Here is a 15,266-nt window from a genome sequence, read left to right on the forward strand (position 1 = left end):
GTTTCTAAAAGGTATTTATGATAATTATTAGAATTTCTAAATATTTTAGGGAGAGAGGTTCCTCAAGGTATTCTTAAGCTACACCAATACATCGATATATACAGAGAGATTAGAAACTAAGAAAAGAACTCTAAATTGAGAAACCCATTTAGAACGATAGAAGTTTTTTTTTTTGAAATCCCAAAGCAGAACTAGATTCTCAATCAATATTCGATTCCACAACCTCTTCATCTCCAAAGACTCGAAGATCAACATCCAACGGTGACAACTTTAAGATTCCCTAAATACAACGCCATTAGCATCCTCATTTTTACAAACTGATTCTTTTATTTTATGTATTAGAAACATGATTATGTTTTCTTGTTTTATTGATTTTTATATGTTTTAAATGATTAGAATAAGCTTTCTTGTGAATTAACATGCTTTAGGAATTGAATATGATAATATGAACTTGCTGGGAATTAAATCTAATAATAAGAATATGCAAGGTTTTGGATCTATTAATATGTTTATTTCAAGCTTTTAGATCTAATTAGTCAAATGACTAAGATCACATGCTAAGATTAGTAATCTCTTCATGTTTTTTAAGTTAAAATTGATTTTAGGGTTCTATGATCGAAATCTGAAATTTTTTCCATTCTTATATACTGTTTGTCTTATTTTCTTAGGATTTTCACTAATTCTATGTTTTTGTGCTTTCTATTTAGTGTCATACATTTTTAATTGATCTCTTGTTTCATATGCATGTGGAGTTAGCTCTAGGGCGATCGAATTAAGAAAAAACTATAAAAAACGTCAACCAAAGCCCTAAAGTCGATCGGCTCTTCACCCTTAGTCGATCGGTTGTATATCTTCCAACCTTGATTTCTCCAAAATTTTTGATGTATTTTTGAGATGTTTATGTACTATACATAGTTTTAGGTGTTTTCTTTCCAACTTTCTTAGTTATAGGCGGATTGTAATAGCTAGATTTACTTTCTGCACTTTATTTTTATTTTTATTTTTAATGAATGCTAAATACATGTTGTATGATTGTCTAATTAAAATCGGACAATATAGACAGTAGGCTTTAAAATTGGACCTATCCATTAGGTAAATTAACGGTAATTAGGCTTAAACTCTAAAATCAACATAGACCTAGTGGGCTCTGCCATATTTTAGTTAGGTTAATTAGACCATATTAGATTTAAGATCACTTAATTGGGGCTTTTCATAAAAAGTAGTCCATTAGGCTTAAAAGTTGGAAATCGAAGCACAATTTATAATTGGGCTAGATTATCAAGGCCTTGTACATAATTAACTAGTAAATTAGATTAATAACTTTGAGTATGGGATAGGCTTAAAAAAATGGGCTAGACTTAGGTAGACCTCACATGCTGTAATGCTTGATATATAGAAATATAACTGTTTGCATTTATAGAGAAGAGCATATTAAACAATAAAATTAGAAATAAAGATACGCAAATAGGAAAGTTGGCTTTTAGATCCATCTCTAGATTTATAGCGTAAAGCTTCCTTATAGAATCAAGAAACGCCACTCATTATTAAAAGTGTCCCGATGGATTACCTAGGTGGCGACTCTCATCTCCACGCTAGTCTCTATGACTCGTTAGCATGTTCCCAATTAGGTTGAAAATTCTTACAGTATGGTAGTCACTAAAGACACTTGGGTGCATGCTCAAGACCATCGCCCACAACGGGTTATAGTTTTTCAAATCTACCTTTCGTGCTGTGGCTTCAAGGCCGTGAAGGATTCTTCCCACCCGTGAAACTAGATTTATAAAGGTTGTTAAAATGGCTATATTTGCATTCAATGAGGGTACAACATCTTTATTTCACCTAGAACTATTTAAACTTCATTTCTATTTGTTATACATCAAGCAAGATTATTTTGAGCCCCCATTGTGTATTTACTCTCAACAGCCTGAAATCATCTTTTTCATCTTGTATTAGAGATTCAAGTATGATTTTGAGCCTTTCGGCAGTTGAGCATTTAATTCTTGTATTCAAAGCTCAAAAGGGGTAGATTGAGTGTTTGGGTAAAGGATTAAAAGCTCATGTATCTAAGATTGAAAAGTTTAGAGTGGTTTAAAGTGTAAGCCTAGGAAAATACTTGGGTTAGAGTGCGAGCCTTTGGAAAAACACTTGGGTTTATTCTTAGCCTTGTAAAAGAACTCAAATAGAGTTAGGTTGTAATTCTATTTAATAGTGAAAATCTCAAGAGGATTCTTGAGGAGTAGAAGTAGGCAAGTATTGGCTGAATCACTATAAAATCCTTATGTTGTGAGATTGAGCTTGATCTTCTTCTTGCTTGATTCCCACCCCACCCCCCCTCTTGGTTGTCTCTAGAATTACATAACAAATTTTGACATTCTAGGTTAGTGAACTTTGTGCCATTGTCAGTTCTGATGGCCCTCACTTTTTTATGAAATTGACTATTAACCATTGTGAAGAACACTTCAAGTGTCTTTGCAACTTGACTTTTATGAATCAGTAAGAAGGCCCAAATGGATCTATTATAATCATCTACTAAAGTCAACATAAAGGAGTTCCACTAATTGAGTATTATCTATAAGGACCCCATTGGTCGATATGCAATAGTTGGAAGGTGGTTTCATAATGAATTTGGCTGATTAGAAATTTTAATCTAGTTTTTTTAGCCATATGACACACTTCTCATTGTTGAAAAGGGTCTATGCTCTTATCAAACTATAGTTTTTGTAGAAAATCTAAATGTTTTAAAGCTTGAAAGGATGGATGGCCAAGCTTATTGTGCCAATCTAAAATTGAAATTCTAAAGGCTTTATTTAAGTAATTAGATTCAATACAATAGTCAATGCAATTTGTTGGTCTAGGTTGACCCAACAACTCATTACAATTTCTCACTTTTTTGCTAAACATATAAGATTTATCTAACAAATATAGCCTGCCTACTAGCTTACCAACCGCTAATATTTCTTTATTCTTGTGGGCGATGGTTTCGGGCGCGCACCCAAATGTCTCAAGCAACTACGATACTGCAAGGCTTTTCAACTTAATTAGGAATACGTTAACTAGTCACTGAGACTAGCACGAAGAAAGGGAGTCGCCACCCAAGTAATTCTCTAGGACATTTTTACTAGATTCTATAAGTAAGCTTCGCCACATCTAGAGAAGGATTTAGAAGTCAACTTTCTTATTTGTGTATCATTATTTTTAATTTTATTATTTAACGATCTATTCTCTATAAATACAACATAATAATTCTACACATCAAGCACTATAGCATGTGAAGTCCATCTAAGTCTAGCCTATTTTAGTTAGGTCCAATTCTTATTTATATTGTTAACATATATTAACTACTGAATTATGCATGAGTAAGCCCACCTAGTCTAGCCCAATTACAAGTTATACTTTAATTACCAAGTTCTTACCCTAAATGGACTAACAATTGCATGCCAAAGCCCAATTCAGTTATTTTATTCTAAATGAGCTTATTCAGTTAGTTTAGATATGGCAAAGCCTCCTAAGTCTAAATGGGTTTTAATTTTGGCCTAGTTTTTACCAATATGTTAAACTAATCGACTACAAATTTCATTTTAAAGCCCAAGTTTTAGAGCCCAAGTCTAGATGTCCAATTTTATTATTAATCATACAATAAGTATTTGTCCTCCATCCACCAAACATAAAGCAAAATAAAGAAAAGTAGTAAAATTAATTATTACAACCCTTCCTACAACTATTGAAATTAAAAAACAACTAAAATAAATCAGAAATTGGCAAAAGTCACTAAAGGGGCTTCAAGTTCGCGAAATAAGGCTACTTTAGGACGAATAACGATTCGGCTATGTATATAGTCAATCGGCTCTAGGCTTCTGTCTAAGTCGATTTGGTTCAATTTTGGTGCTCTAATTTCGAAACTTTAGTAGTACATGCATAAAACATGTAAAACGTTATTAGTACACATGCACGCAACCTGTATGTCATCAATTGTCACCTGAGGGTCTATGCAAAGGCGAATGGCTCCGTGTACAGTCAATTTGGGTGTATGAAGAGTCGATTGCCTCTATGGTGGAAAACTTTGAATAATTGTACAAATTGGCCCCTAAACTTTTAGAATTTGCAATTTCACCCCCTAAACTTAATTTTTTCTATCAATTTAGTCCAAATTGATTTCAAAAATGATTTTTGGTTCAATTATTCACAATCCTAATTGGGATGTGACCATCCTCAATCTCTCGAAACTTAAGAAAAATAGTAAATTTTATTATTAGGTTTTCTGTAATTCTCTTAATATCTAAATTCATGAAACGGGTACTGACAATTCTACAAGTCTTGCAATAGAAAAAATGTTAGGTAAGAAGTAAATTTGATCTTTGCTGATTGAGCTAGCTTAAGGACGGAGTAAAGCTTAAAACTAAAACTTGGGATGTGTAAACCAGCAATTAGAATCAATCTTTGATTCAATTCTATATTTCCTATGTGTTTGACAGGTTTTGTTGACCCATTTGGTAGGTAGACTGGTGTAAAAATAGTTGCTAGCTTGGGTTTTATCATCAAGTTTATATCATTGCACATGTGATTATTTGCTCCTGCATCCAATATCCAGGTGCCAGGTTTCAAATTATCAGGCACAACAAAGGCAAAATGGTCAAGATTTATACCAGCAAAATCCTTAAGTGTGAAAAGCTCACTTGATTAGTGTTGTTATCAATGGGCATCTTTCCTTTCAGTATCTTCATCACTTCCTACTGCACCAAAGAGGCAATATTTGCTAGCTGTAAGATCTCTTTTCCTTCGTCTAGATTGAGTGGTGTCTCTGCCAAGTTAGTTGTGTTCCTTTTCTCCTATAGATTATCCTCTATGCTCCTTCAAATTTTTTATGAATATGAATATGCATGCAGCTTAAAACAAGTTTTCGGTATATGTCCATCCATGCTAGGAATAGTAATGGGGCGGGTTTGGCCTTTCCTATCCCCGCCCTATCAAGGACCAGGGCACATACAGGGTAGAAAAGTTTTTGTAAAGTGGGATCGAGTCGGATTCTATATTTATTTTATATATTTTTATGCTAAAAATATATTCTTATTAATTTTTTAAATTTATTTATTTAATATTTTAACTATTATTAAATATAATTGAAGGAATAAATTTTAGATTTAAACAATATTTTAGTATATTTTTTAAAAATTATATTTATTTACTTAAATTATAAATTATACATATATATATATAAATATTTCGGGTATAGTTAGAGACGGGTTACGGGATGGGAATGAAACTGAATGGCTTAAACCCATTCCCGCCCCATCCGTAGTAGTGGGGCAGGTATTCTCTGCCCCGTTTAGGTCGGGTTACGGTTACGTTATCGGGAAAATTTCCATATCTAATCCATGCCACAAAAATCACAATGCATTGCTTCCTCCTCTTGGCCATTGTATCTCTTGTAATTGTTTTTCCTAGGTTCTTGTCCATCTCTGTTGGACCCGTTTCTTCCAGACCAGCTTCCTCTTCCTGCTCCTCCCTTTCCTGTTGTCTTAAAGTTCTGAGCTCTAATCATCATAGCCACAATCTCATCAGTTTTAGGAAAAATAGTAGGAACTTCCCTCTGTTTTTCCACTCTGAATACCATAGAATAAGCTATATTAGCTGAAGGAAACGGATCCATTTCTAATACCTGATTTCTCATATTGTCAGATGAGTCATTCAAACCCATTAAAAACTGCATCAATCTATTAAAAGATGTTATATCAGCTACCCCTTTGGCTGCGCCACAAGTGCAGATTGGTATTGGCATGAGACAAACAAGCTCATTCCACAGCTTATTCATTTTTGTGCAATATTTTTCCACTTCCATTGCGCCTGAGTTGTGCTACTTATTTCTCTTTGAATTGATATAACATAGGCCCATTATATTCATCATCATGCTCCTCTAGTTCTGTCCACAGCTCCTTGGTTGTTGTAGTATAAAGAAATGCATCAAAAATATCTTTTGAAATAGAGTTCAAGATTCAGCTTCTGCTAGTACTAACGGTTAGAAAAGAACAAAGAATATGCAAACTAGCTAAAATTCAAAAGACAGAAAATATATACCGCAATATGCAGCAATACATTCTTCAAATATTTCTTTAATCACCTTGGCAAACAAGAAAAATCAAGTTCGCCAAGTGGCAGTGGCTGCTTTGACTATATAGATTATAGAGTACGGTGGTCCTTTTCAGGTTTCAGAGTCCAATTAAAACTTGCCAACTAGTGCAATGAGTTTGTCTTTAATAAAGGTGATTGAGATTCCTTACTTGTACGAAAATGCTTGCTGACCAAGGGTTATCAAACTACTAAAATCGATCAGAAAAGAAGTTTGTGTTGTTTGCACATAAAATAACTAATTCATAATACAATAATAACAATTATAATGATGAACAAATATGTCTGATTTTATCTAGGAAGGTACTACAAACTACTATAATAAAATCTTTTATTAATTAATTCAGATTCCACTCCTTCCTATAAAGCATAATTCAAATCAACTAATTTTAAATATTAAATTTATTGATAGATATTAATGAAGGTAATTAAAATTAAATTAAGGGTTTAATTTAGATTAGGATCTATTTAATTAAATTGTGCTAGTCAATGTATACAATTGTGACCGAGAGTATTCATTTTTTTTTTATTGAATTTCCAACGAAACTACACATACTGATAGTGACAACTTTTATGACATAAAAGTAATAAGTCTTCGTCAATATTTTTAGATGATGAATGGAGAGACTCGCAATACATACCAAACAACTTTTAATTTTTCACAATACATTTTCTACAACTTCTATAAAAAGAAAGAAGGGTATGGTGATATGGAATAATAATCCATTTATTGCTTTAGAAAAAATAATTAAAAGATCCAATTAATAACATACCAATCACAAATAAAAAAGAAAACAAAATTATACAACTACATACATTCTGAAGAACCAATCATTCATCAAATTTGATATTCCTCCTTTTCTGTGCTGTGGTATTTGGTGTGTTTGCCAGCCATTTAAAGTGCAAGTGTTGAAGACCATTTGGAAGAAAGTAATCGACTTGGCTATAACCTTGACATATAAGAGTTCATGGGGAAGTAAGAAACTATTATTGGAGCACTTGATGATCTTGATTTGCTTCTGGGCTTCTCGTTATTAGACACTTTCATGCTGCTGCCGCTACAGGCTTCTGCATCATCTGAAACTCTTGAAGACGATGAAGGAACAAAGCAACTTAAAATGGCAGAGAAAAGAACCATTTTCTTGAAGTTCTTTTCCTTTTCTTTTTCACTTGTAATCTAAAATACTTAGTGCCTCCTCTTTCAAGCTAAAGAAGTAGGAAAATGGAAAGTTTTCAGGTTGTCCTGTTAATGTGACACTACCAGTCTATTTATAGAGAGAGACCTGAGACATGGGGAAACTTCTTTGTTAGGTTGATCATTATCTTGAGGTGCAAGGAAAGGAAAAATTCAATTTTATAAAAAAGACTGCCAGCTTTGACCAATGTAACTCATAATAGTTAAAATAATATTATAAATTATCACTAAATTTTATATTTTGGTTTAATATAATCTTAAAATTTTTATTTATTTCTTTTCAATCATTCAACTTTATAACTCAATTTTATAATATAATTTACTCACTTTATCATTCAATTTTATGGTATAATTTACTCACTTTATCATTGAGAAGTTGATATATCATTTTTTTAATTATTTTATTTTTAGACTATTTTTATCACATATCAATCTTTTATTTATAAAGTGACTACATCGAGATGTAATTAAAATCAAATAATTAATTTAGAATAAATTAAGATTTTATGATTAAAATAAAATTAAATATAAAATTTAATTACTATTTATACATAAAAAGACTAAGGAAAATAGAAAGGTGATTTAATGGATTGAGATGAGAGTGATATGGATAGAAAATCCAAGGCAAATCGAGTTTCCTGGAGATGTCATCACACTTATTATTTAATATGAAAATTATGTAGATACATTATTATATGTGGATGTTATGTATCATGTACAAACATTTTCTGTAACCATAAAATGTAACTTTCAATGAACATCGATTTAGTCCAAGTAGTGGCGTGGAAGACCAGATATGGTTTTCTTTTTTCTTTTTTCAAAGTAAGTTTGTTTTTTATGGAGCATAATTATTCAGTGTTCTGACTTAAGCTCCTAGATAGTTTTAATAAAGGGTTTATGTGAATTAAAATTAAGGGTCTGAATCGAGATTAAAAAGGAAAAATAATAAAAATATTTATATTTTTTATTCTTTTATCAAAAATACTGTATTATTATATAAAATATTAAATTTACGGTTTTTAATTCTTAGAAAAAAAATATTTTAGTTATTTTTTAGTTTTTCTTTAGTAGTTACAACCAACTAAAAAATAACTAAAGAAATAATCAAAAAATAATTACACCATATTTTTAAAAAAGTTAAAAAATAATATATTTAAAAAAAACTATACAGTAAAAATGAATTTTTTATTGATTTTAAGATATTTTTCAAAAATTTCTATTAAAAAATAAAATTAACAGTTACAGAAATAATAATAATAATAATAATATGTAAATGAGTAAATTTAATTAATATAAATATTTTATAAGAAATTAACATGAAAATTATTTATTAGTGAATTAAGAATGTTAAAATAATAAATTACAAAATAAAAAATAAAAAATGTAATTTTTTTGCTTAACTTTTTTTAACCTAAGAACAAGGGAATTGAAAGAGGAAAAAAAAAGTAGTATAGGGAGGTTAATCAAACACCTTAATAAAAGTTTCTTTCAATTAAACAAGCAAAACAAAAGCTAAATATTAACCCCTTAAATATTAATTTTCTTTAATCCCTCAATCAAAGATATATAAAGAACTTTAAAAAAAAAAAGGTTTTCTTATGAAGAATAATAAATAACATTTTCATTAATACCCACTAATAAAAAATTAAAATTGAAGAGTTTTGAAATCTGACATCGAGGAAATTAAATTCAATGAAATTGATTTTTATTGAAATATTGAGATAGCCAAACCAAACAATCATAGAAATTATAAAGAAAAATTGTGGAGTTACCTTTAAGCTAAAGTAATCCTAAATTGATAACTACACAAATAAAAGGCATATTTTTTTGTAAAAACTAAAATATCTTTTTAAATAAACTTTAAAAAAAATATATAATTTAATTATTTTTAACTAAAATATCTAATGCGGGTGTGGGGCCTTCACTTCCTTGACAACTCCTCGAGTTTACACCTATATATTTTGGATGGCCTCAACACAAAGAAGCATAAGGAAGTCTTAACATGCTTATCACAAATTTACAATTTAAACCTATTTACCAATAGGGGTCGAAGAATTAAATTTGATAATTCGGTTCAAATATTTAATAACTATATACAATTATCAAAAGGCTCATCAAAATTGAGTAGACATATAGTAAGATTTATATGATGACATGACCATAAACTATTTATTTGATGATTCCAAAAGACACGCGTGATCAGTTCAAAAATAACGGATTCAAATATCTAAAAAATCGCAGCAACTCAATCTAACAAGATTACAATATAATATCTCAAGAAATTAACTACAAATTTTGACAATAATCTGCAATAAACAACAGAATGAGAGAACAAAAAGCTTCTTCAACTAACATTCATCAAATTCAAATATGAAAATAGATAATATAATCTCATCTATTCATCTCTTTTATTTTTTAATGCGTTAAAATCCTTCAAAACATGTATATTATATGATTTACTTAACTACTTATATGTAGAATAAGATGATTAAAGATTTAAAGTTCTCAGATCTAAAAATAAGTAAGTAATAAAAAATTATCTGCGGAAAACCCAGAAAATTTATATATAACAAGTATACTAAGATATACTATAAGTATATCTTTTGAAATTTTACAAAAATAGATTCAAACTCATGTGTTATTGATATATATCCTATAAATACTTGTATTGAGTATCATATTAACATAAATAAAATAAATCAATCAATAATAGATTATATAAAATAGTTTAAAATAATATATAAAATAAATTTTAAAAGTTATAGTGAAGATAATATAATAAGTATACAAAAGTATGTAATAAATATATATTACAAGAAAAAATAATATACAGTAAAAAGTATAACATGAATATATAGAAATATTATAAAATTGAAGAAACTTAATATTTAAATTATTTCTGTTTTATATATGTTGTTGTACAAATTTGTATATTGTGAATTAATGATTATATGCATGTATCAAATATGTATATATTTACAATAAGTATATAAAACATATTTAAAAGTGGAAAAAGGCTCAAATTTGCCCCTAACGTATAACAACAGGTGCGAATTGGCCCTCCAAGTTTTTTTTTAGTCAGTTGCACACAATATCTCGCCAAACGGAGTTCTTAAGCCCCTCTTTAGAACGGAGCTGAAGAACGTTAAGTTCAAAATATATAACCATTACTAGGACCCACATTTAAGGAAGCAACTTAATAAAAGCGGGACACGTTTGCTAGGCTTCTTTTCCTTATGATATAAAAAAATAATTAATGGTGGGAGTTATTGTCCTGTACTAACTAAGGATTGTAACTTGTTGTAAAGAATCCTAACAACCAACTTGGTGTAACCGTAAGGGCTAAATCGATCGATTGAAGCTCGTTTTTTCTAACCCTAAGACATACTGAAATTACCACTCAACCATATAGCAAGGAAGTGAGTTACGGGTGTGTTTAAGTGTATACTGTGTTTGCAAGTTGGAGTTACTAGGTATGTTAAACTGAAACATATGGGTCTCATTATTTTATTCTGTTTTATTCTGTTTTGAAATGTAATTACTTTTTAATATTATATGTTGAGTTGTCTCCTTCGAAATAGCGGTCCTCATGTGGTGTAAAGTGAATTAAGTATTGCGATTGCTTTAGCATTGCTTTATTACTTGAGCTATATGTGGTTGTATACACTATGTCTGCTTGCTGTCATAAGAAAGTGATTTTAAAGTTATTTTTTTATTTTCTTTTATGCAGAATGTCTAGTGTTGTGAATATGAGATTTAACTATAGATGGCAATTACATCCAAAGATTGATTATCTAGATGGTGATATTGATATACTATATGATTTTGATTCTGACTTCCTGTGTTATGAACATATTAAGGATAGATATAGGAATTTGCTTGGGTATGCAAATGTGGAACGTATTTTTGTACTTGAACCTGCAAAAGAAATGGAAGATGGATTGTATTTAGTTAAAGATGATGAGGGAATTAGAAGAGTTTTCAATTACATTAGCAAATACAATTGGGTAGAAGAAATAGATTTCTATGCTGATAACTCCAAAGAATTTCAACCAAATATTCTAGGAATTGAATGGAATGTTGATATGGATGCATCTGTTGCAAACATTAGCAATGAAATGCCTACACATAGTAGCTATTTCAATCCAAATAATAGAGTTGATGCTAGTCAACCTGAGTCTATTGTTACTGAAGAACCTGTTAATAGTTCCAGACCTACAGACTATATTAGCAATGAGGAAGAGGATGGTGCAAATGATAGTGCAAACATAAATGAAAATCATGGAAGTGAAGAATCTAGTGATGAGGAAACTGATCCTGAACAGTCTGCACCTAGAGAGAGGGTCAGATATGATGAAGATGATGGGCAAAGCCATTTCATGCTTGGAATGACCTTTGCTAATGCTAATGAGGCTAGACAAGCAATAGCAAACTATGGAGTAGCTCTAGGTGTTAAGCTAAAATCAATCCAAATGAACCATTTAGACTTAGGGTTAAATGTATAAATGAGGAAAGCTGCCCTTTTGTGCTTTTCATTTCAAAAGATGGCAGAAATCCTGGATTAGCAGTAAAGACACTAATACCTGAGCATAGGTGCTTTAGGAATTTCTCACTCCCTAGTACTACTGCTAGGTTTTTAGCCAATTATTTCAAGGGTAGGATTTACAAAAATCCTTCAATAAAGATAAAACAAATGAAAGATGATGCATAGAGCTTGTTAAAAATTAATGTTAGTATGGCTAAGTGTAAAAGGGCTAAGAGGATGATAATCCAAGAAATGGATGAGAGTTTCAAAGTGGAGTTTGGTTATTTGGAAGCATATGCAGCTGTACTTAAAAGAAGCAATCCTGGTACAAAAGTAGAGATTGAATTATGTAAGGAAGCATTGAAAGAAGGAAGAAGGGTGTTTAGGAGGATGTTCTTGTGTTTTGATGCTCTTAAGAGGAACTGAAAGAGTGGATACAGACCTATTATAGGCCTGGATGGATGTTTCTTAAAGGGGGTTACTAAGGGCCAGATTCTTACTGCAGTAGGCAAAGATAGTGATGATCAGATGGTGCATATCGCATGGGCAGTGATAGACAAAGAGAATAAGAATAATTGGAGATGGTTTTTGCATTGGCTAAAGCAAGAACTTGAACTTGGAAATGGAGCAGCCTATACTGTAATCTCTGACATGCAAAAGGTGAGCATTTTTCATTTTCTTTGCATATATTTATTAGGAAAAGGCTCAAATCTGCCCCTAACATATAACCTCTGTGGAGGGCCAATCTACACCAGTGGTTATACGTTAGGGGCAAATGTAAGCCTTCTCCTTTATTTTTTATATAGTATACAGCCTTTTACAGTTGTAGTATTGGTTACTCTTTTATGCTTTAGGGTCTTATTGATGCTGTGGAGAATGTCTTACCCCTTGCTGAGCACAGATGGTGTGCGAAGCACATTCACTCCAACTGGTCTAAGCAATTTGAGAGGGGGGGAACTGAAGAAAAAGTTTTGGATTTGTGCTTGGAGCACATTTGAGAAGGAGTTCAAAGATAATTTAGAGTTTCTTGGTGAAATGTTAAAGAAGGCAGCAGAAACCCTTCTGAAATATCCACCCTATTATTGGTGCATGGCCTATTTCTCTAGCAGATCTAAGTCATACATAGTGGATAATAACATCTCTAAATGTTTTAACTCCTGGATACTAGAGGCAAGACATAAGCCTATAGTTAGTATGTTAGAGGAAATAATGCTACAAGCAATGAATCGAATTAAAGAAAAAAAAATGGTTGACAGGTGGATTAATGATTGGAGTCCAGCTTGTATGGCTTTGTTCCAAGATAATCAAGAAAATGCTTCAGGTTGCAGAGTAGTGTTCAATGGTCATGATGGTTATGAGATTGGGGAAAGTAACAATAAGCACACAGTCTTTTTAGAAAGAAAGTTGTGCACCTGTAGGGCATGGGATCTTACAGGAATCCCATGCCAACATGCCATTTGTGCTCTATATCATTTCAAGCTTGATCCTTTTTCATATATCAGTCATTTTTATCATAAGTCAACTTATCTAGCCTCATATCAGTTTCCATTATTGCCAGTCCCTGGTAAAAGGTTTATGAGATGTGAGAAATACCAAGGAATAGAACCTCCTCCATTAACTAAGATGTCAGGCAGGCTTAGAAAGAAGAGAATTTGAGGATCAAATGAGCCTAATACAACCAGTAAAATTAGAAAGCTTAGTAAGAAAGGCAAGAAGCAAAGTTGTGGGTTGTGTACAGAAGAAGGACATAATAGAACTAAGTGTCCAAATAAGAACAAGAAGGTAAAATACATAGTTCTGCATCACATTGAGTATTTATATTATCTAATTTTTAAAATTCTAATGAGTGCAATTGTTTGCCTTCAACTTTATAGGGAACAATGAAGTGGTCCAGTAGCACACCAGTTGCTCAAAGAAGCAGTGGTCCAAAGAAGCACACCAAAGAATCGTCCAAGAAGCACAAAGAATCGCTTGAAGCACACTAGCAACGCTCCAAATTAGCACACCAACAACGCTGACAAGTGCTCTAGCAAGCACAGTAGCAACTACTTCAACAAGTACAGCAGCAAGTGCTCCAACAAGCACACTAGCAACTGCTCCAGCAAGCACACCAGCAACTGAAACTGCAAGAAGCTTAGGAGGCCAGTGTGTAACAAATTCAAGGAGGACAATTGGTTTTGGATGTCATGTGAATTTGAATACAAGAAGAACAACTTATAATGTTAGGGAACTTTTCATACTTATTTTTTTCTTATAAATATTAGTTTGTGGCATGTTTCATCTGACATTTTGACATTCACAGCCTGGACAAACTACTAAAAGAGTAATTAGTGAAGATCTACAAGCAGAGGAAATGGAAACTGATCCTCAAACTAGGTTCCCAATACTATGTGAAAGAGACTTCAAAAGAAGCAAAGAGAAAAGGGATGCATCATCTATTACAAGGACAATTAAATTCACTAGAGATGGCTCAGAAGTTACATTTGCTACTAACCTGTCATTTGAACCTCCAAGACTGCAATGGAGAGGAGGAGTTGCAATTACCTCTTCACAGTTGCAAGCTCAAAAAGAGCAACTAATAGGCAGACAGAAAAAGAAAGGCAAGATAGTTAGTGATGCTACTACAACAGACCAATAGTTTACCATAAATTATTAGTTTGACTGGAACACATTTTCTACATTTTTTTGCTACTTTGGTGTTTTGTGCCTTAGAGCTAGCAATATCTTTTTTTGTCTTCTGTTGCTACTTTGTTGTTTTGTGCCTTAGAGCTTCCATGTTTTTTTAATTTTGTTGCTACTTTGGTGTTTTATGCCTTAGAGCAAGCATTATCTTTTTGGTCAACATTTAACTGTAGTAACAGGTGATGCCACTAACTTTTGTATATTATTGCTACTTTGGTGTTATTTGCTTATGAGCAAGTGATGTTGATATTTTAGCTCAATATTGACTGCAGTATGCCAATGTCATTGCTTTTTGCTCATTGGTTATGATTATGATTGTCGTTTAGCAATTCTTTTCCATTTACAATAATTCATTTAAGTGTATAGCCAGTGTTCAAATCAAGTGTCATAATTTCATTTTATCAAACCATTAACAAAATTACACAAATAATAGTTCTGCTCCAAGCAATTTACCACAACTAATTTCATTTCACCAAATCCCTATAAACAATCCAAGGTAATAATGCAATTAACAAGACAACAAAATCATTTTTCATCTTCGTGTTTTCATGTTGAAGCTGTTCAATTTCTGTTTCTTTATTAGCTTTCAAATTCCTCAGCTCAGTCCATATCTTTTCCATTTCAGTTTTCAAATCTCTTTCATTTCTTCCCTTTCATCTTTTTCTCTATTTTCACACTTTGGACTTTTACAACACTTTCGAAACTTTCTCCATTCACACAATCTTCACCGTCCAGATTTTC

General features: G+C 31.6%; 1 protein-coding gene across 1 annotated transcript; it reads right to left on the reverse strand.

Annotated features, from left to right (window-relative positions):
* Positions 1-6,829: 6,829 nt before the first annotated feature.
* LOC8261130 lies at positions 6,830-7,374 on the reverse strand. Its single transcript, XM_015715534.3, has one exon. The coding sequence runs from the start codon at positions 7,259-7,261 to the stop codon at positions 7,067-7,069; it is 195 nt and encodes a 64-aa protein (XP_015571020.1). The 5' UTR covers positions 7,262-7,374; the 3' UTR covers positions 6,830-7,066.
* Between the last annotated feature and the right edge of the window lie 7,892 nt (positions 7,375-15,266).

Source organism: Ricinus communis, chromosome 6 (assembly GCF_019578655.1).
Source record: "Ricinus communis isolate WT05 ecotype wild-type chromosome 6, ASM1957865v1, whole genome shotgun sequence".
Classification (NCBI taxonomy): domain Eukaryota; kingdom Viridiplantae; phylum Streptophyta; class Magnoliopsida; order Malpighiales; family Euphorbiaceae; genus Ricinus; species Ricinus communis.